Genomic DNA, 24,073 nt, shown 5'->3' with positions numbered 1-24,073 from the left:
AAGCACACATGCCCATGAAGATCAAGCCAGCTATTTAATTATTTATTTAATTAAAAACCAACCAGTCGCTGCTTATCTGCAGACCCACTATTCCACACTCCCCCTCACATCATATGGTGGTAATATCATCTGCTGTACTTTCCCCACTTCTGTAAGCTGATCAGAAACCAAGATCTCACCTGAGGCTTACTAGTGATCACACATCCAGGCCATGGAACTTTAGTGGTGGAGGAGCACCTCCATAGTACACCCTCCTCTCTACACTCTGAAGTGCTGCTTTTATGGCCATTTTCTAAAGTTAGCCTTGCCTTTCTGATAGTTTGCAGTCACTTGAGAAACATTTCCCTCTCAGGTCTGGACCGCAGATGTTATTGTCTACATATTTTATAGTATATTTTTAAAGTAATAACACTGTATAAACCTGCACTGTACATTATTTACATCCTTTATACTTATGGAACAAATTAATATTATATATCCTATTAAGTGTTTCTGATAAGTAATGTGTTTAATATGATAGCAGGAGCAAATATTCAGAGAAAAGTATAAAACATTTTAAATCTTTTATAAAGTATAAACGTAATATAGTCAGAACAAGTATGTCATAACTTTTTCAAAATAACCATAGTAAGCAACTGAGTAGTTGTCACATTCCATATCAAGTGGATTTATATGTTCATAGGAATGATATTAAATGAGGCAATCCTATCATTAAAGTGTGATGCATCACAGGGTATATACAGCCAAAGAGGGTTTGAAAAATAAGTGCCAGCTTTAACGTGAGTGGTGAGTAACCAGTGTGTTTGTCAAAACCATTAACATACAAGTTTCTTACTAATCATCAAGTTCACACAAATCAAACTGGAACAATATTAAAAAGTTTTATAAGATGTTTTGTAGCTTAAAGATTTTATTTAAAACTAATAAATAAGGGCCTATGAAAGAAGGGCTGCCACAGATTATTATTTTGTAAGCAATTAATCTACTGACTATTTTTCTATCAATCTAATGACTAATTTTGTCCAAATAATTTAAACAGTAATTTGATATACTGTATATAATTTAAAAACACATGGATATGAAAAAATACAACTAAAATGACTCCAACAAGAAGACAAACAAGAAAACACTATTGAAAAAATATTTTAAATCAAAAAAGCTTAAAAATTAAAAAAAAATCTATTTTTGATCAATATTAGACGTTTTAACATAACCTGGTATTGGCAGTCCAGCTTGAAATAAGACCAAATAAACAAGCTTTTGGGTTCTTTTAGTCCTCAGAGTTACAATGGATCCAATTTGACTCATTTCACTCTTTTTTTTTTTTTTTAAATCCATCTTGAATTGAGTTAGAAGTTATTCATAGAGATCATGAATATACTGTGCCTGCCTGTCATATTTTGCATATTGTGGTGTAATATACACTATCGGTCAAAAGTTTATAAACACCTCAGTTTTTCCTGTTTTTCTTTTTTCTTTCTGCCTGTCTTAAGGCCAAATTGGAACAGAAGTACTACTTGAACAATATTACACTGTTGAAAGTTGTAAATTCCAGTGATAATGGCAAGAAACAGCAATTAATAAATGAAATGAGAATGAGCATTACAGTAGACCCCCTCGAAATCGTGGTTCAGCGTTCACAGCCTCAGTCATTCGCGGATTTTTCCTTACAACCTAACTAACAATTGTTAGCGGAAACCGCAAATATTCTCCGCAATTTTTATGGCTTTGAACCTGCATCTTCCAGCAGTCCCTGCAGTGGCTCTGATTGGTCGGTCTGAGGGTGCTGGGGCTGTTGAGGTCAAAGGATGTCAAAGTGGCTTTTAAAAAGGGGGCCAGTGACCAAAAGCAAAAAAAAAAAAGTTTTTGTAATTTGTGTTTCAAGTTCCTGTCTGTCTGCCTTCTGTTGGGGTACCTGTACTTATTCATTTTGTCCTGGATCATTTTGTGCTCCTGGATTGTTTGCCGTCTGCCTGTGTACATGAGGACTGTAAGTGGATTCATGGCCATCCTGCAAAGAAAGGAGCGCTCCTGAACCCGTCCACCCATCTTCACCATTTCAGGAACTACCGGTAGGACTATCTGTACGTTCCCATTCAACATGCGAATCTGTGGACTATCTATTTTCATCATTACATTTCATTTGTTGCCATTTTTCATGAACTTTTTCATGATTTACTCTGTGTGTGTTTTGTTTGTGCTTTGTTGTATTTAATGTGTAATCTCTGTAAGGGGAACAGGGGTGGTATCGTTTTCTTATTTCATTTGTTTTCATTACATTCTTTATTTGCTGTTTGATTACCGGTTTGCTTTGTTTTTGTCTCTGTTTGTGAGTGCGCGCGTATCGGGTCAAGGCTGGGTGTGTCCCTGGAATCTCCACCATAAAAATAAATAAATCACCGTCTTCTCGATTGCGGCTTCTCGCGTGACACTACGCTTACTTAAAAGCATGAACAGTACCTGTCCTTTTTGGCTGATTGCTTTGTTGCTTTGTTTCTCTCTCCTCCCCCAGACATTCTCTGCTTCTGTTGGGGGTTGTGCTCCCCTATGATATTTGTCTATTGTTTAATCGATAACTAACTGAATACTGAGCTCCTTTTACTTCTGAAAGAGACATGTTTGTTTGAAGTGCTTGAGTAAAGTTCCTGTCTCTACAATCTCCTGTGTTTCTGTGCAATTCTGTGACCCAAGCGTGACACCCTGCAGCATTGCAGCCTCACCCAAGACTAGCCTGCAAGCATTAGCGCTTACCTCTGTGTGCTTGCTTGCAGCTAGTTCATGTTGGCTCAGTGATTTACTGAGTTTTGTCCATGGTGTTAGTTGCACTTTGTACATATTGTTCCAGTAGTTTTTTTAAATAGTTTTTACAGTTCTTTAGCAGTGTGTAAAATGATCAGTGTTGCAGTAATTGTGATGCTCTAAAATTTCCCTTTTTCTTTGTTAATCATGATATTTACTTAAAGTGCAGCAAAAAAGTATTTGGCGTCCAGGGATGCGTTAGTCCCCAAGTATGTGGCAGTTTAAGGGTTAAAGCCCCAAGATGCCGCCGAAACGAGCTGCACCGTCTAAGGCTTCTGGCAATGAAAACACGCTTGCATGAATTACAGTACATATAGCGGTAATATCTGTATTTTACATACTACCACTGCAGGAGACATAGTAGTACAGTATACAGGTTTACCTTTACATTCTTTTTTTTAGGTAATGTATTAATCTGAGTTTGAAATTAAAGTGTTTTGGGGGCATATTTAGGGTTTAAACTATGAAAATAGGCATTTTTTTAACCACATCAAAAATGTGTGGTTTTTCACAATTTGCGGGTGCTCTAGGAGCGTAACCCCCACAAATTTAGGGGGTGTACTGTGATACTCTTAAAAGCGTAGGCCTTTCATTTAGATAAGTATTCAAAAGAAACTAAGTGTCACTGAGTTCAGCGGTGTCCTCCACAATCCAAAGGCAATTGACAACTGGAAGAAACTGATAGGAAGAGATCTGGCAGCCCCAAAGTCACAACACAATCAGAAGACAAGTTCCTGAGGGTCATTAGCTTGTGTGATAGGTGCCTCACAGTGCAACAGCTTTAAGCGTAGCTTAACAGTGGTCAATAAAAGCAAGTCTCGTTATCTATTATGATGAAGAGACTTTGTGCTGCAGGTTTGACAGGGTGAGTGGCAGTAAGAAAGCAGTTCCTTAAAGGACAAAACAGGGCTTTGAAATACCGGCTCTGGGCTACTGCAGACTGGAAGAATATCTTATGGACTGATTAATCAAAATTTGAAATTTTCGGTTCATCATGCAGGATGTTTGTATGCCTTTGAGTTAGTGAAAGCATGGTTGCTCAGTGTGTGACACCAACTGTCAGACATGGAGGAGGAAGTGTGATGGTCTGGGGTTCTTGTTCTGCAGGCAGAGTTGGTGACTTGCACAGAGTGACTGGCATTCTGAATCAAAACAGTTACCACAATTTGGCTGTTATATCAGCAGAATTTGGCTACTTTGATAAATCAAAAATTTGAATACAATTTTGTACACCTAATGATTCCTTGACTTATTTTTTATTTGCCATTGTTTATTTTTTCTATGTCTTTATTACATTAAACATTAAGACGTTAAACTGTGCACATTTCCATAAAAGCTGAAAAAACCTGAGGTGTTCTAAAACTGGTATTGTAAAGTATAAATTAATACCAACTGAAATAATTTTGCAGGAAATGGGCAACTCATACCTCTTAAAGAGAACACTGAGGTCAAAACTAATATTCTGTAATTTTGCAACTGTAATTGAATAATTGTAAGTTAAACTTTTCAGTAAAGGTTCATTTTGGCACTTTTAACTTTGATACAGCTTCACATTTTGTTCTTAATGACTGTGCAACAAGCATTTTTTTTAGTTCTGGTTGCTTGTTATTGCCATTATCACATTTAAACATTTATTGTTTATAAAAAGGCATTGAGCACAGCTGAAAGTACACACATAAATACTGTACATTCATTCATTTTAAATCCTTGATGTTATGTGCTTTGAGTATGAGAAAAGCCTGTACATAAAATGTACTATTATTATTATGTTTTTCACATTTTCAAAAGTAACCTACCAGACATCTTAATCAGTTGGTTACCACTTAAGTGTGCAAGTGAGCCCTTACTTAATAAAATACTATGCAAAAGATTCTGTGCAACTTGCAGATGAATTCACTTGGACATCTGCTAAAAAAATACTTTTTCAAACATTGGAGGCAAAGAGAAGAAATGGGAGAAAATCTTTATACCACAGAACACTTCATAGGCAGTATTCAGGATAACTCACACATTGCACCTCCAGGGCCATTCTTCCTGATGACGTGACGGTGGCTGGACATTCATCATGCTGTCTGCACTGACTTTAAAATGTGAAAGAGCCCAGAGCCATTTAGTTGAAATGTGCTTATTATATTCATTCCTTTTTAATTTTAAAACCAGGATTTTGCTAAGCTGTACTGTCTGCATATTTGTAATCTAAGCTATTTTATAAATTGTGTTTCTTTACAAATAAGTAACCTTCCTAAGTAGGATTAGCCTCCCTGTATGTGGACAACTGGGATCAACAAAAATACATCCTACTGTGTTGCCTATTGAATGATTTATTTACAATCTATTTGATAATTGGATAAAATACCTAAAAATAACACTCTAAAGATAATGTATATTTATATAGAACATTATTGCTGCTTAATTTCGACTTCTCCTGATAAGTAGTTTTCTTTCAGATCCACAAGATGACCATTAAAGAGTTGCAAGTTGCCAGCCCTGGCATAAATGTCTGTCAAAAGGTGAAAATGCAACCTTGCATGAAATAAAGCTGCCAAGTGCGTTTAACAGACTAGTCAATTGTATTTAGCTAGCATATGTACTGAAAAATTGTAATAGTGGCAACTGACAAGTGCGTTTAGCAGACAATTTATCTGTTCTGTCTGAAGAAATATCATGGCTCTTGCTTTCACCCCAACACTAGTTACTTCTCAATAAGTTCAACAGCTTCGCAGCACTAAAAGTACTATTGTTGTAAGGCTAAGTAAGTGTAAGTGGGTTGGCTGTGTTTTATTACCAGCATGCTTACTCTTCAGGTGTTCATGCATCAAGCCAGTCCTGTTGTGGAATACCACACAATAATCAAACAGCCACTTTCTCAGATTTTTTCCCACACAGAGGAGAATTTTGCCTGATATTTAGGGGAACAATCATGCTGAATGTGGTGCAGTTGACCCCATGATCAGCCTGCTGCAGTACACTCATAGCAAATAAAAATACATTTTGACTATCATCTTTAGTCGATTATATTGATTAATCACAGTAGTCCTAGTTGTAAGAGATGCAAAATGTGATATAAAACAGACTATTAACTTTTTAATTTTGGATGCCAACCATACGCATTACAGTGTACCTTTTTTTTAAAAAAAAACATTTTATTGAATTTATTAAAAGCATGTAAAAGCATGTAACATGTTATGATAAACCTTTTATTCACTGTAATTTTAATAGAACTGTCCCCTGCTCGCTTTGCTCGCCCACACCCCACTAGTAAATGGCTAAACGCACGCTAAGGAGATGCGGTTGGGTCAGCTGCTGTCTTGCGGCTGCCTAGCTGCGTGTTCTGCTTGTTGCACAGCGTATAGATCATTTAAAAGCCTGTGCAGCAGCTGTCCTTTTGTATCACTGCCTTGTCTCTCGGGACTTTAAAGTGTCTCGGAGAAAATCACATATCATCTCTTTCCAAGCCTTCCAAGATTTTTTTTATAATAGAGAGATATGCCTTCAAGAAAGTACAAGACTTGGATAATATGGTAGGTGGACATGTCCAGCCAAAACTTTTTAATTGGTTTGAGATCTGGACTGTGACTCAGCCACTCCTGCCTGTGGTTTTATGTTTAGGGTCATTGTGTTGCTGGCAAATCAATCTTCTCTCAAGTTGGCATGATTTTTGCAGACTACTTTTGGTTTTCCATTTAGATTTCCACTTATTTTGGTCTCTTTATGTTACCCTCTACCCTCCCCTGCCTTCCGGAGCCTGCTGCTGAGAAGCATCCCTACAGTTTGAGGTTGCCACCACCATGCTTCATAGTAGGGATGGTATGTTTTTGGGTAATGTGCAGTGTGATAGCCAAAAGACTGTTTTGTTCTTCCTGATGCCAGTGCTTTTTTTTTTTTTTTTTTCTAACAGTGGCATTCTCTTTGCTATTCTTATATAAACCTGCAACTGGAAATGCACCAAGGCAAAAGTTCTATGCACAGTCTCTCAAATCTGACCTACTGTAGCTTGTAACTCCTTTACACTTATCAAAGGTATGTTGGTAGCCATCCCTCAGTAGTTGTCTTCTTGTATGATCACTCAGTTTTTATGGATGACCTGCTCTTGGCAGATTTACACCTTAGCCATACTCTTTCTATTCCTTAATGATTGATTTAATTGGAATTCGAGGGATTTTCAGTGACTTTGATATTTTCTTGTCTCCATCCCTTGACTTGTGTTTTTCAATCACCTTTTGATGGAGTTGCTTGGAGGGTTCAATTTGTCTTCATTGTTTAGGTTAGGCCAAGATACTGACTTACCGCAGGTTTGACTTTCCACATAAGATGTATTTATACTATAATTAACTGAAACTCCTTAACTACAGACAGGTGATTGTCTTTTAACTAATCATGTGACTTCTAAAACCAATTGTCTACACAAGTGATGATTTACTTGTGTCATGTTAAAGGGGATAAGTACTAATGCACTCAGTTATTTTCTTGGTTGTATTTAATTTAGACCATTATGAAGACATCTGATTTCAATTTGAAATCGAAGAGTGTTTTTCTAATCAGTGTCAAACAAAGCCACATCAAATTCACTGTAATTTATTTGCCCACAGCTGGAAATTTGCCTTTTTACAGAAGCTAAATCTTCTTCTTCTTCTGATTGCTCCTGTTAGGGGTTGCCACAGCAGATCATCTTGTTCCATATCTTCCTGTCCTTTACATCTTGCTCTGTCACACCCATCACCTGCTTGTCTTCTCTCACCACATCCCAAAACCTTCCCTTAGGCCTTCCTCTTTTTCTCTTGCCTGGCAGCTGTATTCTTAGCATCCTTTTCCCAATATACTCAGCATCTCTCCTCTGCACAAACCAACGCAATCTCGCCTCTCTGACTTTATATCCCAAGCTGAGCCGACCCTCTAATGTAATCATTTCTAATCCTGTCCATCCTTGTCACACCCAATGCAAATAGCATCTTTAACTCTGCCACCTACAGCTAAATAAATAAATATTATTATAACAAAACCCTCTCAAAACCTCATCAGAATGACTAAAAAGAAGAAAATGTCTGACTTGGCTAAAGATAATAAAGCAGTTCCAATCATTATATACAGTAGGTGTATTGCCATTGGTTTAAAGGAGACCCAGTAGTGTTTAACACACTTCTGCTGAATAATTTGTTAATTGGAAGTACTTAATGTTAGTGACTGAGAGAGAGGAGGTGCAGCATCATTTATAATGACACTCATTTTTGTTTCATTCTCTCCTTGGCTACTACCTCCAAGGGGTCCAATAGAGTGTCCCATAACTGAGCCTGCCCTCTTTTATATTAGCTTGTTGATTCGGTGGGCCTCCCCTGATCTTACCAGCCTAGCACACCACAGCATAAAAATTGCTCTGGCCATCACAAAGTTTTAGAACTTACTGTATAATAGATGTCACTACCCACGTTAAAGGAGTGCAGTCTTCTAAGAAAAAAGTCTTGCTTTGCCATTTCTTATATATTTCCTCTGTGTTACAAGACCAGTCCAGCCAGTCATTGATGTGCACTCTGTTTATATGTAACAGCGCAGCACCTTCACATCCACTCCTTGAATAGTGACCAGACATAGAGACACTTTGGTGTGGCAAAGTCAATAACCAGTACCTTGGTTTTGCTGATGTTAAATTGCACACAGTTTTCCTTTCACCAAGAAACAGAGTTCCCCACCTAACTCCTACACTCTGTCTCATCCTCCTTGCCAATACACACGCCCCATTAATGCAGGATCACAAAATGTCTGCTAGTGGCATGACTTGGTGTCATATGTTTTAGTCTGAGGTGCACAGCGCAAATTGAAAAAGAGTTATGATTGTTCCTTGTGGTATGCTGTGCAACAATGTAATGTAAAAAAATATTTTGAAGTGGGTGAACACTTTTTATAGGCACTGTTATTCCAGTATCTATGCCTTTCATTTTACTTTTACTTTCTTAGATTCCCATGTAATTCCAATAATTCCCAATAATTTGGTCTTCTTTTTCCTCATGTATCATGCTTTTTTGTTTTGTGATCTGTTTATGCCACATTAATTTTATATACACTATGAACTTTACTTTTTTGTTGTTAGTTAATATCTTTACTAATTTCTATACTTTTTCTTTACTTACCATTTGTTTCAATTCAATGATTCTAATTTTCACCTTTTATTTTTGTCTACTTTGTTGTTTTACTAAACTTTATTTCATGTTTTCCATTTTCAGTATATTTGTTTAAGTAAGTGACTACTTTTCATATCTTATCTTTTCTATCTATTATACTCATCACATCCCTTCTTTATCTTAATGCCTTTCTCTTCCAGTGCTCATGGCCCTGTTCTCTCTTGCTGTCAGCACCCAGATCCTAAAGATCATGCAATGTACCTGCTATGATTTCAAGCAACTGGAGAAGTGGGCTGATGTGACAGAGGTTCACACAAATCGCTGTAGCTGCCACATGAGCCATGTCTACAGGCAGCATCATGCACAAGCCAATGCCATGTTTGCAACACTGCCAGCACTTGGATGAGTAAAACAGGAAATTATATAGTTCTGCACTTTCTGACTGCATTTAGAAAGAAATGTATAATACGGTGCTAGAAGTTATCTTTCACAGGGTTATTATCTTTTAGTTACAGCTACACCAATACCATTATATGTTAGCAGGCTTTCTACTGTCTATTAAATTTACAATTAATAGTCCCTGGAAGCAAAATAATACTTATGATTAAGCTGATTGATGCTTTGTTTCTTTCTTTGTCTGCTCTCTTCTAATTCGCAGTATTACCCCTGCTGGGTCAGCTGGTGATCAGTCAGCACCCATACAAGATGGACACGTGGTATATGAAGGTCTCTCTATCAATTGCCTGTGTACTTGCTGCTCCGCAGCAACTTGTACTAATGGCAACCTTGTCCTGACTCATCTAGTCCAGCACAATTACTCTCTGGAGTAAAGGGACTGTTTCATCCCGTGTTGTAACCACAACTTTTAAACTATGGGTTCTGGCAATGGTAAGCCAAAGTTGGCCAGGTTGAGCAGGAACACGATGAGAAGAGCAGTTAGATGGGGTGTGGTTGTTGTTTTTAAAGGAAGGAATAGAGGTCTTGTCATTGGCTTCTTGGGTACACATAAGCCCATCCTCTTGTTCATCCATTGGTGCAAAGTTCTTTCCATCTATGTTGCTTATCCTATAGTCCTTTGTTCAAATTGTGGGTATCCAACTTATTTTATCAGATAAGCTGCATGCAGGCAACGAGCCCTGTCAAGCAAATGGAGACTTTTCAGCTGGCAATAACAGTGTCTGGCAGCAGCTTGCTAAACAAGGATTTGAGTTCCAGGTTGGCAAAATTGATAATGCCAGTCTGTCCTACAGTGTTTCACCTAATGTATGCTTTAACGTGTCCTGTTCTTTGCCCTGGGATTTTCTGTTTTGGTGTGTTGTTGTTTTTTTTTAAATTTTCTTATATATATTAAATTCTGTTTTTTCAGCAACAGTTCCTTGTTAACCAACTGCGGGAAATCACAGGAACACAAGACATCCGAATTTTGCAAAAAACACTGAAGGTATGTACAGCAACCAAAACTTATTTTCACTTATACATAATTTTTTTTAGCAGTAAAGGTCAATTTGTAATAATATTTGTTGACCATATTTAAGTTTAGACATTTAATGTTTATTTTTAGTTTTTTTTTCTATTATGTATTGTTTTGTACCATATAAAAAAACTAAGATGAAATAGGATATCCTATGGTTTTGCCCTGTTGATTTAGCATACAGTGTACAAAATAAAGTTAGGTTCATTAAACTGAATATTTATTAAATCACCACCATGTATAGCATGTATTTCATTGACATACTACAGCTTTCAGTGTTTACACCACAATAGCTTTTGAAAGTAAGTGTTCAATTCTACACATTATTATTATTAGTCATAGTTATATTTTTTATGGGCAGTATAGTGGTGTGGTGGCTGGCATCAAATTGCAGTGACCACAGTCAATGATACTTTTGCATTGTCTCCCCAGTGTCTGCATTTTATTTTGTTAATTTTTTTTATTTTCATATTCCGCTATTTTAATTTACTGCCAGGGCTTGAGTGCAGGTTTGTACATTTGTGTGCTCCGCAATAAACATGAATGCCATCCTGGTGTGTTTCCTGCCTTTAACTTGATGCTGTCAAGTTAAGCTCCGAATCTGATCTTGCCATTTGAAGATCCTTCGATGGTTAAAGGCAAGACCTCAAAATGTACCACCTATGGATTATGTTCTGTGTAAAATACTTTATTATAGCATACATTTGAAGGTGAAAAACTCAAAAAGCGTGTCCTGTAACTAAGAGAGATAAAAGTGGGTATGTTGTATTCAGGTTTGGTGGTTTAAGCCTTATTTCACTACAGGATCAGAGAAGTAGACTGAAGAACTGTTTAAATATGGCAGCCTAAGGCCGGAGTTATACTTCACGCGATGCATGCTGCAGCGGACGCTCCTACTACGCAAGCGTTGTAGTGTTCATACTTGCGCGCGTACTTTACGTAAATCTGGAGGAATCCACCAGGTGGCAGTGTGAGATATTATCACGGTGAGAACAGGTTCGGCTTCTCTGTATTATGAATTGCCTAGAACACCTATTAAATTCTAAATACACCTTACCGCAATATCTCTGAAAAGGATGTTTATTGATTAAATCCATCAATCCAGGGATGTGTCCATTCCAGGAAGCATTGGGCACGAGTGAGAAACAGTCCCTTGACGAGGCCTCAGCTCATCGCAAGGTGAATACAAGCACTCGCATACACTGCCGTCATTTTAGCGGCACCAAATCCCCAAATCTGCATATCTTTGGAAGGAAACCGGAGCCCAGTGTGGAATACAAGCAGGAAATACCAGCAACATAACTCCCTGTGAGACAGCAGTGCTATCGCTCCGCCACCGTGACACCCCCATGTGTGTATTTATTAACAGTATTCATTATTTAAACGAAATTATAAGTAAAATGTAACATACACATTTTAATGCATTTCATCATGAAAGTGATATCAAGTATAAATCTAAAGATTCTGAATGTGCAGAGAGTTGGAATATAATACATTTAATTTGTTCTGTGTGGCGATCTATTGCTGCTTTCCGCTGCTGAAGCAAAATGCCGACATACAGATGCATTCGTGGTACTTTTATATTCAAGCGTCACATATTCCCGATCGTAATGACACGATACATTTTAAAAGTCTCACATACCATCTTTTGTGCCGTCTGTTTTTTATTTTTTTACTTTACCTGCTGTCAGGTCCCAGAAGCTCGTAGTGATTAAAAACTGGGGTGACGTTTACGATGGTCTGCTTTAATAATAAACTACGAGGTTAAAGTGGATTTAATCACAAAATAAACATTTTCACTGTGTCTTTTATTTTTTCTCAGTGGCTCAAATACAGCACTATACATTATGTTGCTGCTGTTAAGTTGCAAAAATTAAAAAATAAAAAAGATAAATGACACGATACATTTTAAAAGCCTCACATACCGTCTTTTTTTTTTTTTTTTTTGCAACTTCACATCGGCAACATAATGTATAGTGTTATATTTGAACCACTGAGAAAAAAATAAAAGACACGGTGAAAACGTTTATTTTGTGATTAAAGTGGAAATTGCAGCTTTAATCTCGAAATGTCCACTTTAACCTTGTAGTTTACTTTATTATTAAAGCAGACCATCGTAAACGTCACCCCAGTTTTTAATCACTACGAGCTTCTTGGACCTGACAGCAGGTAAAGTAAAAAAATAAAAAACAAAGACAGCACAAAAGATGGTATGTGACACTTTTAAAATGTATCGTGTCATTACGATCGGGAAAATGCGACACTTGAATATAAAAGCACCACGAATGCATCTGTATGTCGGCATTTTGCTTCACCACTTTGAACCATTCATCAAACAGCAAAGCGGGCACATTGATCCCCGAAGGATCTCCATAGAGGCTTGCTGTCACATGTAGATAGTAAACAGAGACTCTGACGTCACATTCCGACTTTTAGCACACTGTGCCCCCCGACTTTTTGCTGGTACTGCAACTTGCGCACGCATCGCGTTAATTTCTGAGGACCTGCTCAGAGGACGCGTGAAATGAACGCTGGGAACGCGTGGCAGCCATGATGCGGACGCGTACGTGTTCTGAGCGTGAAGTATAAATCGGCCCTTACACATAATAGACTTTCTACCATGGCACCTGGAGGCAAAGTACAACAATAATACATGTAATTGAATTAAACAAGTGTTTACAAAAGACATAGCTATTCAGGAAATTTTACTTCTAATCTATCATAATAAATATCTGTGGATGTAGTTTAGTAAATATTTGTTCAAATATTTCACAAGCAATAGTCATAATTAAGTACTTCTCTGATGTAAGAAGTGAAAAGTCAAGCAAAATGACACCTTTTGTTGGTTAACTAAAAAGATTATAATATGCAAGTCATTTTGCTTGACTTTTCTCTACATTCATAATGGCTAACACGGTACAACACCCTAGTACTTCTGATGTAAAATTAAAGCCCAGTGCATAGTTGTGTTACTACTAGTGTGAAGATCAGCTGAGCTATTCTACAACCTGACATTCACATATTGTAATCTGGATTATGGTACATTACAAAAAGTGTTTTCATTTTATTTTAGATATATACGTAATGTGTTTTACAAGTTAATTTGAGTGTAAACAAGTGTAATGATGTAGGTGGAGGTGTGTGCTATGGCCTGATGTGTGTTCAGGGGTTCTTGTCTTTTGTTTAAACTGGCCAATACAGTAGAGAGTCAGTTTCCTAGCCAGTAGTTCTGTGTTTAAAGGATGTGTATGTTGCCTTTCTTCAATCAACATGGAAAATACATTAGCATATTAAATACAGAGGAGTTGAAGTCAGAAGTACCAGAAACTAAGGAGTCGGAGTCAAAGGATTTATCTACTGACTCCATAGCCCTGTTTACTACATTATACATTGTAATTTAGAACTCTGACAAGAATTACAGGTGTACAAAAGAAATTTTTTTCTTTGTTTAAAAAATTGTAGAATGGTAGTGTGATATTTTCAATATATTTTTTGTGACTTGATGTTTTTTCAGGCCAGTAATTGGGATGTAAGTCAAGCCATCAGCCTTCTTACTGCTCAGGAGCCAGAGACAGAGGTCACTGCAGTAGAACCATCAGCCACAGAAGGAAGTGCAGTTGGTAGAGATGTGGAGAAAAGTAAGTCAAGATTTATGATAAATTTATTTTCTTGAGAGCTTTAATTAAGATCTTAATTCTTATACGTGATTAACACTCAGTATTGCACATTTGTTTAAAATTTATTAGAAAACTAATGATTGAAACCATGACAAAATTAATTCTCATTGTGATATTCTTCTCCTGTTCACACATGGTTTAAAATAAGCATCAGTTCCACTACTGAAATAAAGCTTGTGTGATATGAGCCTAGAAATTCTTGCTTGTTTGGTCCCTGTTTTTGCTGACTTCTTCTGATCAAACTTGAGTGCTGATTTAGTTGAAGACTTGAATACTTAAAAAAGTAGCATTGCATTCATTGTCAGGCAGATTTTGCAACTTTCTGTTTTTTACCTACTACACTGTACAGTTAAAAAGTCAGATTAAAGATTGGTCTTTGAGTTGTAATTAAGTGGGCAGACTAAGACTGGGTTTATACTTCTTGCGACACGACGTGTGCATCTGTGGACGTTCCTGCTATGCAAGCGGTATACTGTTTATAATTGCGTGCATACTTTATGTAAATCTGGCTAATTCCTCTGGGTGGCATTGATAGTATCACAGTGAGAAAACAACATTTGGCTTTGCTGTGTTGTGAATTTCCAGAAACATCCATTAAATTCCCAGGACAACTTACCACAATATCTCTGCAAAGGATCGATGTTTAATGATTACATCCATCAGTCCAGCATCCGCTTATAACAAGGTGAATTCAAGCACACATATAAACTAGGATCATTTTAGCATCACCAAATCCGCAAAACCTGCACAGCTTGAAAGGAAATCAGGACACACTGTGGAAACCCACCAGGAAAACATGCAATCTCCAGGCAGGGAACACCATGCCGTCCCCACATGTAGAATTGTTAACAGTATTAATTATTTAAATGAAGTTAATGATATACAGTGGTACCTCGGTATACGTCTGCTTTGGAATAAGTCCAACTTGGTATACGTCCTGTTTAGAGGCGAAATATTTTGCTTGGTATACGACCTTTGTTTGGAATACGACTCGTGTGCTAGAACAACGCGTGTGGTATACTGGGCGCGCGCCTTCAAAAAAAAAAAGGGCCAAGTTTTAACCTGTACAGTAATCCCTCGCTATATCGCGCTTCGACTTTCGCAGCTTCACTCTATAGTGGATTTTATAAGAAAGCATAACTAAATATATAACACGGATTTTTCGCTGCTTCGCGGGTTCTGTGGACAATGTGTCATTTTTACTTCCTGTACATGCTTCCTCAGTTGGTTTGCCTAGTTGATTTCATACAAGGGACGCTATTGGCGGATGACTGAGAAGCTAACCAATCAGAGCACGCAGTTAAGTTCCTGTGTGCTGAATGCAGTGTTAACCAGGAAGTCTCGTCTCGCTCATTCAGCATCAACGTGTTTCGCTGTGTAAAGAGTTAACTTTTGTGCTCTTTTGTGTTTATCTTTGTGCATAGTCAAGCCCTTCATTATGGCTCCAAACGATCTGCTACTGCTTCAGGGGCCGTGCCCAAGTGCAAACGGAAGATGTTAATGATTGCCGAAAAGGTAAACGTTTTGGATTTGTTGAAGGCTACGATTCTTTTTATTTAAAAAGTAGGAAAGGAATATAAGATCTACGGCCGCAGTGTCCTTTTAACCAGGGTGCAAAACGAGTTGTAAGTGGATGTAATAAGGCAGTAGTCTGGATGGAATCTGCTTTAGGGATTTAGATTGAAGACTGCCAGAAGAAGAACAACGGCAGTGCTTCACAATCGCCTGAAGAGGCTCCTTTGGAAGAGCTGTAACACTCTCCTTTGTTGTGCAGTAAAATTAAACTCATTGTTATCGGACAAGTCATTTTCATTTATTTCATCTAATTGTTTTTGTATTTATGTATTTTAGTATTAAGCAGTGTTTAAATTATTTTATACAACCCCATCAATGTATAATATGCCAATAACAATAGGATTTTTTTTTCATGGGAACGAATTTATCATTTTCCCATTATTTCTTATGGGAAAAATTTGTTTGGTATTAGTCCTGTTTGGTATAAGTCCAAGCATCTGGAACGGATTAAGGACGTATACCAAGGTACCACTGTATCTGTAAAATATAACATATATGCTTTAACATATTTCGTCATGAAAGTCATATCAAGTATAAATCTAAGGATTCTAAAGAGAGCTGGACTATCATAAATTTAATGGTTCTTTGTGGCAATCACTGCCTGCCACTGCTGTCCGGGCAGGAGGAAGACCCAGAAGCACATATCGATTAACAACTAGGTCGGTTTTAAGATTATGTTTACGATGTTCTGTACGAGATTAAAGTCGAAATTTACACTTTAATTCTGGAATAGACCTTTTTTTCTTCTCTGAGTACCTATTTTTTTTCTCTGTGCCTCAAATATGTTTCTGTATATTCAGAAAAAAAAAGATGGCAACGCTTGTTATTGGCTATAAGAGAAATAGATGAAGAAAAGAAACACACATACATTTGTAAGACTGCATTTAAGTTTGATGATTTGCTTCACCGCATTTAACCATTCATCAAATATTGAAGCACGCACATTGATCCAGTAGGATCTGCAAAGCGGCTTGCTATTACATGTTGATAGTAAACAAAGACTCTGATGTCACATTCCAGCTTGAACACACTGCTCCCCTTGATATTTTGCTAATACAGCAACTTATGCACGTGTTCCGTTAATTTCTGAGGATGTGCTTTGAGGACGGGTCAAATGAACGCTGGGAATACGTGGTAGCCATGATGTGTGTGTGTGTACGCATTCTGAGCATGCAAGTAGGTTAGCTCGGTTATTTGTTACCATTCAGATTTGGCCACTTTGAGAAGTGTTTTAAGCCTTCATTCACATTTGTATCTTTTGGCTATGCAACTAATGCTTCTTACAATAAAGCAGAGGTTTTCAGTTACTGTCCTGGAAGGCCTTAGTGGCTGCAGGTTTTCATTCCAACCACATCCATAATTAGAACTATTGAGTTTAAAAAGACAATGTACAATCTAATGCATTTCTGGGTACATTACAGATACCACAAATAGACGCTTTTAGTGTGGAGGAACTTGATAAACCTCTGGCATTATCAGAATTACTAGATGCTATAAAGTTACTCCAAGGTGGAAAAGCAGCAGGCTCTGACGGCTACCCTGCAGAGTTTTACAAGAAATTCTCCGCTCAGCTAGCTCCCCTCCTATTAGCAACATTTACATAAGCCAGAGATAACCAATTTCTTCCACAAACCTTTCGCCAAGCATTAATCACTGTCTTTCCAAAACAAAATAAGGACTTATTACAATGTGCATCATAGAGACCAATTTCACTTCTGAATAACAACGTTAAAATACTCTCTAAAATCATAGCCAGAAGGATGGAGAAAGTGCTCCCCTTGGTAATATCACAAGACCAAACTGGATTTATTAGGGGCCGACACTTATCTTCAAATCTTCGACGCCTGTTTAACGTAATATACTCACCAACTAAATCAAACACCCCAGAAATATTATTATCATTGGATGCAGAAAAAGCATTCAACATGATTGAATGGAAATACCTTTTACTATATTGGAAGTTTGGGTTTGGCCCAACATTTGTGCATGGATTAAATTACTGTATACTAACCCAGAAGCTTCAGTTTGCATCAACAACATTTGCTCAGACTACTTTAAACTAGAACGTGGCACTAGACAAGGATGCCCCTTGTCACCGCTGCTGTTTGCGATTGCCATTGAACCACTGGCAATACATTGTCGAAATACTGATCAGATAAAAGGGATTAGCAGAGAAGGACTGGAAGAGAAAATCTCATTATATGCAGATGATATGGTACTGTATATTTCGGATCCAGAAAATTCTGTGCCTGCAGTCTTAGCAGCACTCACAGAATTTCAAAAGATCTCTGGTCTCAGAATTAATCTGAATAAAAGTGTACTCTTTCCAGTGAATTCTCAAGCATATAATATTAGATTAGACACCCTACCTTTTATCATTGCAGAACAGTTTAAATATCTAGGGGTTAACATCACAAGTAAACATAAAGCTCTATATCAACAAAATTTTGCCGTCTGCATGGAAAAAATTAAACAAGACTTGCATAGATGGTCAACTCTTCATCTCACACTAGCTGGAAGAATTAACACTGTTAAGATGAATATTCTTCCTAAGCTCCTTTTTATTTCAAAACATCCCAATATACATTAATAAATCATTCTTTAAGCAATTAGATTCAACAATAACTTCATTTATTTGGAATTCAAAACATCCACGCATCAAAAGAGCGACCCTACAAAGACAAAAGGAAGAAGGCGGCATGGCTCTACCTAACTTCCAGTTTTATTACTGGGCGGCAAATGTACAGGTGATAAGAACCTGGGCACAAATAGAAGAACATACACAGGTTTGAATCGCAATAGAAGTAAAATCCTGCAGTACTTTGTGGTGTTATGGGTCCACAGCTCGTGGAGAAAAGGCCATTGATTTTAAATAAATAATCACCGCACCCGAGGCGGCTTCGTGAGGGGGGCGTTGTTGTAGCGAGCCGCTGGCGTCGTCGATGTGGGCGTTTCTCACCGTGTGCACAGGTGAGGAACTGCCCACATTCGTGATTGCTCCCGTGGCTAATGCTGCAGCTGTGATGGCCCCTCACGTTTTTTAAAAGAAGCGCAAGTCGGTTGGGGAGAAAGCGAGAGAATCGATCGGAGAGAAAGGAAAGGAGAGGACGGAGGTTACAGGGAGCGTGGAAGCAAGCGGTGCAGGAGAGAGACGGACACGCGGAGCGTGGTGAGCGCTACGATCGAGCGCCGTGGGCAGCTGCAGGAAGCTGGGTGTTGGGCCGACACCCAGGTGTTTAGTAGATGTCGCCCCGCTGAGTGATCTGGTAGCGGAGTGACAAGGTGAAAGCGACGGGCCGCAGAGAGGCCATGGAAAAGGCAGCGAAGTCGGGAGACTTGGTGATGGAATCCCCAACGGGCGACCTGGCCGTTGAGGGTAATCAAGTCTCGGGACTGGGATGAGTGCCAGACCGGCCAGGGATCGGAGGTCTCCAGTCTCGAGCGTGTGATGTAGGAGGGCAGCTGCAGAGAGCGTCTTGCCTGCTGCTAAGCCCGTACGGGATAAGCAGGTGAGACGCATACAGAAAAGAAGCACCAAGCTTATTTGTTGTTGTTTTTAAAGACAGCTTCCTGATCATTTTAACCTCTCGATTTTAAGGATTGTTTTTTTCTATTGAGTTTTAACCCCCACGTGTTCTTTTAATGGATTATTTATTTATTTATTGAAGAACTTGAAGATCTGCACTATTTATGGAACACTGTTTTTGTTTTGTTGATTTTTAATAAAAGCACTATTGCACTTTTTGTATACCACCCCTTGCTCAATTGTTTATTTGCCTCCATTGACTAGCTCACTCGGCAACATTATCGACGGTGTTGGGTTCGAGTGCTTCCAATAGCAAAGGGAGTGTGGAGCCAGAACCCACATCGTCACATACTTCTTTGTATTCCTTGCTCTGTGCTCCAATAGACACACGTTATCGTCAATACACTAATAACCCAATTGTGCTCCACTCACTTAGAATCTGGAACCAATGTAGAAATCATTTTAAGATGGAGAAGCTTCTATCTGTGGCACCCCTGCAAGAGAACCACCTCTTTCAACCTTCACAAACATATGCAGTTTTTAATATCTGGAAAAACTTTGGATTTAACTTGCTTAGAGATCTTTATATAGACAACGTCTTTGCATCCTATGAACAATTACATTCCAAATTTAACATTCCAGCTACACATTTCTTTCACTATCTTCAAATCAGGAACTTTGTTAAACAGAACCTTCCAGATTTTCCTCATCTTGCACCCTCATCCACGCTGGAAAAAATATTGCTCAATTTCAAGGAATTAGACTCCATCTCGACAATATATAAAATCATTTTACAATCCCTTCCTTTCAAAGATCCAAGAGGACACTGGGAAAAAGATCTCTCAATTAATATATCAGAAAAGGAGTGGAAAGTAGCAATGCAGAGAATTCACTCAAACTCCATATGTGCAAAGCATACAATTATACAACTCAAAATTATATATCGAGCACATCTGTATCGACTAAAACTCTCCAAAATGTTTCCAGGGCATGATCCAACCTGCGAACATTGCAACCAAGCCCCAGCCTCACTGGGTCACGTGTTCTGGGCCTGCACCAAATTAACATCATTCTGGACAAAAATTTTTAATTACCTTTCAGACAGCCTTGGACTCACAATCCCTCCTAACCCATTAACAGCTGTGTTTGGGGTTCTTCCAGAGGGGCTTAAAGCGGAGAAGGACAAACAAATTGTGATGGCATTCACTACACTCTTGGCACACAGACTCATTCTGATAAACTGGAAGAACCCAAACTCTCCTCTTTTAAGTCAGTGGGAAACCGATGTGTTATATTATTTGAAATTAGAAAAAAATCAAATACTCAGTTAGAGGATTCGTACAGACTTTTTTCAAAACATGGCAGGATCTAATCAGTAATATTTTAAAATAAGTTTATAAAGCACAGAGAATTTATTAATTTAGGTATGTTTACAAGCCTTAAATTTTACACCGTTTGGCTTGCTCTCTCTCAGGGGTGGGAATCGATCTGTTCTTAACTCAATTTTTCTTTTTGTAAAAACTTGATTGCTTTGTATGGATTGTAATAAAATTAATAAAAAAAAAAAAAAAGTTTAAAAAAAAAAAAGAACCCAGGCCTTGCAGATAATAAAACTTGGTATTTAATTATATGGTACATTTTTCATTTTCTGAGAACTTTATCCATATGTTTTGTGGTACGGAATAGATTTGTACTCCTTGAACTTTAACCTTCTATCTTATTTATTTTAAAATATTTTATTAGCACAGATATTCATGATGTATTTACATAGGTTTAAATGGAAGCATGTTAACTGGAGGGCTGATGGTTCCTCTTTCATTTCTACCTCATTATTAACTGATAGCTGGTTAAGAGAACAGGCAACATTTAAAACCTAAATGCAACTGTTTAAAATAGTCGATTAAATGTTAACAAGCTAGTTAACTAAAACTAAGCCCCTAAAAACAGTGCTTCAGTAGTACATACAGTAAGTAGGTTCTAAGAAAGAAATTGATTACAGTGAGAACCTGCAGCTACTGTGACCATCCAGAATGTAATTGAAGAGAATGGAATATAGAAGGATATGCATGAAGAAAGTAATATCCGCATTCTCACTTTGGTGACTTAATCAAGCCTTCCTCAAGCCCTGTCTTCACCCTGCCCACAAACGCTGCCATATTGCCCATTGGTATCTGATCAGACCTAGAATAGAATAGAGCTTTCAACATTTTGCCAAAGAATGACAACTTACAGTATATTACATGAAGTTTCAGAACAATTGACATTTACAAATACAGTTAGATTGTTTGTTTAGGTCACCATCTAGTTCCATTTCGGGATGGATCAGCTACTCTCTTTTTGGTTTCCTCAGTCCTGCGTATAATAACTTATTAAATACTTCAAGCTTCTGAAATTCCTTGCACTTAAATGTTGCCAGTGAAAATTTGCCTTTTGATGGGCAGGGCACTTCTTAATTTAGTATTCAGAAAGTTAAATGATACCACTTGCATATTCATTAGATGCTGAATGTGCGGCTGTAATCTGAAACATAGATTTTAAGATATATCATGGTGATTTTTCTAAAATGGCTTAAAATTTTTGTGGGTTTTATATTTAATATTAGCAATTGCATTCACAAATGAATATTGGGTTGGACTTCAGGAATTAGACCACTTAGCAGGATTTCTGTAACCTAATCTTTTACAAACCTCAATTGACTGTTTATTTGATTGTTGTGAACTCTTAACTTCTAAAATTATTATTTTACTGTTGAGTAAACATTGACTGCAGTACGAGTGCTTGTGTATGCCCTGCAGTGGATAGACACCCAGTACAGTACCCAGTACTTGTGAATGCAACATTTGTATGAAGGACAGGTAAATTGCCTTTTACATGAGACTTGAGATATACGATTGTGTGTTGATATGGTCCAAAGTTAGAAATTTAACAGAATAGTTGTCTTTCACAAATGTATTACAATCTCATTCTTTTATCTACCTTTGGCACAGAAAAAAAACACTTGCTATCTGAGAAGAACTTTTGCATGCTACATTGACCATGCTAAATTGGCATAGCAAGTAGGACAACTGTTTGTTTTTGATAAACTGTATTTTTGCTGTACTATTATTTTAAACCACAATGTAACTCCAAAGACATAATGTTATTTTACAGTATGAATTTAAAGGGAAGACTGTGCCACAAGAGGATGATGGTTTGTAAACTAGTAATTAAAATCACACGTCCTTGTGACTAACAGATGTAATTCTCTGTGATAATTGAGACTAAATGTCTAATTGTAAAATTTGCATGAAATAAGCTGCTTTTTAGGAACAGTCCTCATCTACAAAATATGAACCCTCAACACAAGACCTATTTAGTAAATACAGTTGAATTGAGGTTCAGCCTAAGCTGTACAGAAGGACTTCATAGAAGCTTCTTCTGGCCTTGCTGAGCTTATATCCACTGGACATCATACAGTATACAAAATAAAAAGCAATATATTGACACGCTGCAAACCCAGCATTTGTAAAGCCTGACTCCTAGTGCTGTAGAGTGGCGCAATGTTGCATGTTTCTTCATGATTAATAATTACGATCAACAGACCATTTTAAACATTGATGCAAATATTCAGAATTCAAATTTAAGCCTATTAAACATAGAGCTGCTGCCATTATAACCGGACAAAGAAAGCTAGGAAATAAGGACAAAAGGGGAGACATCCAGGTGAAAGTAGCACACAACAAGCGTTAACCCTACTCCTGATTAATGAACAGTTAATTACCAGCATTAATTAATATTAATTAATAAACTAGATGACATTCATGGAAGACCTTCTAAGTGGAAAACAGTTTTATAACTATATATTGCCAAAATTCTTGTTTTCTTCATCTCAAAGCTGGTTTGCTGCAACACACAAAGATTTATTGGTAGTTAGTTGCACACAATGTCAGAAACAAGAGTAGTAGCAGACATCTCTTCACACCATTTACAAGCAATGAGCAATTAAAGCTATAGCACAAGCTGAATTAATCCTTTGCTAAAACGAAGTGTGTGGGAGTTTCATTACTGCTGAGTGCAAAACACTAAAATGCTTTCTGATTCATGTTTTTATTTTTCTTCTATATTTCATACCCATTATATAAAGGGTATAAGCTATCGTTACAATAATAACAACAACATAATGAAAAGGTGACCGCCTGCTGTTTCAATTTAACAATGCTGACAATTACCATAAAGTTAAAAGCAAGAACATAATGGTATAAAATAATGATATACAGTAAACATTAATTTGATATAACTGCAAAATGTAAAGAAAAACAAAATAAAAAACATGTAATCTAGATAAATATGTTTTTAATATATTAAATATATATTTAATATATATTTTAATAATGCCTCGCAGTTAGGAGATCCGGGTTCACTTCTCGGGTCCTCCCTGCGTGGAGTTTGCATGTTCTCCCTGTGTCTGCGGGTTTCCTCCGGCGCCCGGTTTCCTCCCACAATCCAAAGACATGCAGGTTAGGTGGATTGGCGATTCTAAATTGGCCCTAGTGTGTGCTTGGTGTGTGGGTGTGTTTGTGTGTGTCCTGCGGTGGGTTGGCACCCTGCCCAGGGTTGGTTCCTGACTTGTGCCCTGTGTTGGCTAGGGATTGGCTCCAGCAGACCCCTGTGACCCTGTGTTCGGATTCAGCAGGTTAGAAAATGGATGGATGGATGGATACTTTAAAGGCTGTTTTGAGTCTCATCCCATAGGTTTTGAATCCCATTGTTATATTTCAATTGTCACATAATGCTCTGTGCTAATAGAAGGCTCTGTGCTGACAATGTCAGAGAGTTTAACCACATCATAGGAGGTTGAATCCATAACGTAAAAGTGCTAACCACTGCATCAACATGCCGCTTGCACTAATGTTTTATAATTTAAAATCTGTGA

The 24,073-nt window shown here is 37.6% G+C and overlaps 1 protein-coding gene across 1 annotated transcript in view; it reads left to right on the top strand.

Annotated features, from left to right (window-relative positions):
• usp28 (ubiquitin specific peptidase 28) overlaps nucleotides 1-24,073 on the top strand; it is a 119,904-nt gene that overhangs the window by 15,449 nt on the left and 80,382 nt on the right. Inside the window, 2 exon segments of the mRNA XM_039764004.1 lie at nucleotides 10,279-10,353; nucleotides 13,898-14,021. Coding sequence (XP_039619938.1) covers nucleotides 10,279-10,353; nucleotides 13,898-14,021 — 199 coding nt within the window.

The sequence above is a fragment of the Polypterus senegalus genome, chromosome 9 (genome assembly GCF_016835505.1).
Source record: "Polypterus senegalus isolate Bchr_013 chromosome 9, ASM1683550v1, whole genome shotgun sequence".
Classification (NCBI taxonomy): Eukaryota; Metazoa; Chordata; class Cladistia; order Polypteriformes; family Polypteridae; genus Polypterus; species Polypterus senegalus.
This window is presented reverse-complemented; position numbering and strand designations above follow the sequence as displayed.